Source organism: Humulus lupulus, chromosome 2 (assembly GCF_963169125.1).
Source record: "Humulus lupulus chromosome 2, drHumLupu1.1, whole genome shotgun sequence".
NCBI classification, from domain to species: Eukaryota; Viridiplantae; Streptophyta; class Magnoliopsida; order Rosales; family Cannabaceae; genus Humulus; species Humulus lupulus.
In genome coordinates, this window is record NC_084794.1 from 203,153,233 (window position 1) to 203,156,992 (window position 3,760).

General features: G+C 30.9%; 1 protein-coding gene across 1 annotated transcript; it reads right to left on the reverse strand.

The window, feature by feature from the left end:
* Window positions 1–471: 471 nt before the first annotated feature.
* LOC133816492 (uncharacterized) lies at window positions 472–3,498 on the reverse strand. Its single transcript, XM_062248953.1, has 2 exons — window positions 2,309–3,498; window positions 472–732 (listed from the first exon to the last, which is right to left on the reverse strand). Exons 1-2 carry the CDS (start codon window positions 2,421–2,423, stop codon window positions 515–517), a joined length of 333 nt encoding a protein of 110 aa, XP_062104937.1. The 5' UTR covers window positions 2,424–3,498; the 3' UTR covers window positions 472–514.
* Between the last annotated feature and the right edge of the window lie 262 nt (window positions 3,499–3,760).

The following is a 3,760-nucleotide window of genomic DNA, read 5'->3' on the forward strand; positions in this document are numbered from 1 at the left end:
CAATAACACGCTTTCTGTGTTATTTTAATAAATAGATAAGTGTTTAATTATATTATTTATAGTCGATTATATAACACTTTTCAATACTTATAAATTTGTGTTATACTACACTTTAGTATAACATATTTTTTGTGTTATACTACACTTTAGTATAACACATTTTTTGTGTTATATAATGAAGTTTGCGTAACAAAATTCTTTACTTATAAAAAGTGTTATTGTAATAGATATTATAACACATTTTTCGTATTATTTTAATATTTAGATAAGTTTAAATTCTCATTATATATTCATTTATATAACACTAATTTATTCTATTATATTTTTATTTTTTATTTATATAATTAAAATTAACTTTCTAATAAATACTAGCATCATCAAATGAACTTGATTTTCAAATAACAAAAAGTAAAAACATTTAACATTGTATTAACAATCTACAAATTAGTTTAAAACATTCAACACTGTCATCAACAACAAAATGTTCTTTAAGTATTCAAGTAGTCTTAAGTATTCAACATATTGAAAAGTTACTACTTTCAGCACAAAATATTGAAGAGTTTAATTTTTTACATAATAACACATCAAAATTTGAGTAGTTGCACACTCCTACATTACTATTTGATAGGAAAAAAACATGCAATTGAAGTTGCTTCATTGTACCAGCCACAATGATCTGATCTTCACTTCCAATTCTAGCAAAACCAACACACTCTGTGTCTTCATTGCAGACTGCAACACAACATAATACAACAACATTCAATGTTAAATTGATAAACTAAGTCTAATTTAGTTCTTTGAAATTCAAAGTTAAGACATGAGTGAGTCATAGAGTAATAGTAGTAGTTATCAACAGGATAATTTAGAAAAGTTTGAATCTGAAAACCTAATTAATCCAACTACAATAGGATAATTTAATCTCATTGAGAAACTTGAGAAAAAATTATAACTTTGTCTCAAATTATCAACACATAAAAAGCATAGAGTAGCAAGATTCAATTGCTACTGCAAAAGCAGAAACATAGAAACAAATAACCAAAATTCCAGACAAGAGAACTACATGTACCATTAAACACCATTCTACATATAAAGAGCAGGTTAATTGCTAAGGAAATTTCTGATACGCAATTGTTGAACCAGCTGAAACATACACAGCACAAAGTTCGTACACACAAAGAAGAGCAATAGCTAAAAGTAAAAGAACAGCAACAACTCTTATAGAAGTAAAATTCAGTGAAATGTGAGTGAAACTTTATAAAGTCAGGTGGCCAAACATAAAAATAATATAATTCATCAAAAGCTTCATCACAATAATGTAACAGAGCTTTAACATGGCCAATTAACCATTTAATAAACAAAATAAAAGAGAGAATTGGTAACTAACAGCTAGCTGGGCATAACTGTGATTAAATTAGCTTTTAGCAAACTAGTACAAGCCATCCCTATGGAGAGAGTTGATATACAAAAACAGAGGAGCAACTAATATGAATGTTTCATGATGTTAGTTGATTATATATGAAAATATTTCTATCAAGATAGGATATACATAAAGGAAATGACCAAGAGACTACCTGGCCAAGTAAATGTTAAGAATCCAGTACTCAAGACTAAGAATCTGATATTTTTGACTACTTATTTCATCAACAAGTATAGTGATTTAACTTATAAGAAGAAATGGGTTTGCAAAAATTAGACAAGTCTAGCATTAAATCTCAAAAATATTTCATAAGGTCGTACATTCAGATAAGATCTACTTAATCTTGTGGTGAGCTCTATATTTAAGTGTACACATCTAAGACTAATTCAATAAAACTAGCAATAACTTTAGACAACACAAATCAACTTAATCGAAAAAGTAAGAGGAACCAAAAAATTGATAGTACCACCAATTATCATGTCTCTAGTTGCAGCCACCTTAAATGGGCATTAGCCGGAGGCCATCTAACTAATAGCTATTAACAAAAAGAATTGTTTAAATGACCTCCAGCATGTATAATTATTAATTAGAACATATTAAATATGGTGAAACAGAAGCATGTATTGAGTTTATAATTTAATGAGTTTATAGTCTTCTTTTTAACATGCCTCAGGAGACCAAACAACACAACAAAAAAGTATTGAAACAAGAATAAGCACCACTTAAGTAGAAAGAAAAAACAGTCAATAAGCAAGCAAGACCATTAAAAGCTTATTTAACGCATGGCATGTTCATAACAGTTCATTTAATAAGTAATTACGCAAATATAACAAGAAATCTGTATTCCAACAAATAAGATTGTCCTGGCATATAATTGGCAGAAAAAAATACCTCCTCCATTCATATCAAGCCATGATGACGATCGGGCCAATCCAAAAGGAGTCGATGCCAAAGGATCGGGCCAATCCAGAAGTAGCAAAAGGGTTACTATTGCAGACCCTTCCATCTCGAACAAAAGACGAGCTGTCAGTGCCAACTCTCGATATTGGACCAATCTGAGATGGAACAACACTACTTGGACTTCTTATATGAGCCAAAGAAGGCAGGGAACTCAAAGGAGACCCAGTATGCTTCCAATATGCTACAACAATTAACTTGAGATGATTGTTGTGACCAAAGGAAAATCTCCTTAGAGCTGCGAGGATGGAAAAGAAAAAAAAAACTTCATTAGCTCAGTTAACAAATTACAATACTGCCCCGGGAGGAGCAGGTTTGTTTGAGCAGCCTCAAGAGTATGAACAAGCTGCCAATATAATGCCTAAAAACCTGGTGCAAACGACTTCTTAGAACTAAACAAGTCAACAAATGAATAGGCAATTTTTGATGATAAACTACATACCAACAAGCTGTGTGAAGTCAATAATTCAACAAGCAAGCAAAGATCTAAAGACAATATATATATATACATATATAAATTCATAAGGATAGCTCTGCCATCTTTTGCTTAAATAAAACCCCTTTTTTTTTTCCTTCAGATATCTCTGCCATCTTTTGCTTGAATAAACCCCCCCTTTTTTTTTCTTCAGATTTCACTCATAATGCAAAACAGGGGCAACAAGTGGAAAAAGAGAAGAAACTTGCAAATTGCATCATCTTAGGCACGTGGACTCGATAGATGAGTGCACTTTTCAAACATCTGTGTTGGATTTTTTTTTTAATTTAAAATGGTATTTTCCTAGACAGAGGCCACACACTTAATTCATTAAAACAAAGTAGAATACAACACAACATAAGCTCAAGGGCCATTACTCAGACAAGAAAATGAAACACACCAAAAAAAAAAACAAATAAAACTACTAAAACTAATCTACTGGACCCTAGAAATGCACAAGACAAAACAAACATAGGAAATAAAAAAGCAAGCACCATACCAAATACATAGGAAAAAGTCAAGAAAATTATATATCAATCAATGTAAGAGAAGCACAACAGTACAAATCATTAATTTAATTAACCCAGATAACTCAAAGAAAGCTCATTAAAAGATGGATATCACTCGACCTCCAAACCAAAGACCAGTAGCAGAACACAAACAAGAAGCCAAACCATAAAAAAAATGCATTACCTTGATAGAGAGTGATGCTGCTAGACAATCTGATGACTTTAAAGCCAATGCTATTAATAATTGAATTTGGAACCAAAAAGAGGCACATATCTAAAAACAAACTAGTTTCATAACTCAAAATTGGGTCATCTTTACCAGAACACAGCCTAGATTCACCTTGATTTCTTCTACTTTGGCCCCAAAATCAAATTACATAATTGTCAAAAGAAAATAAATAT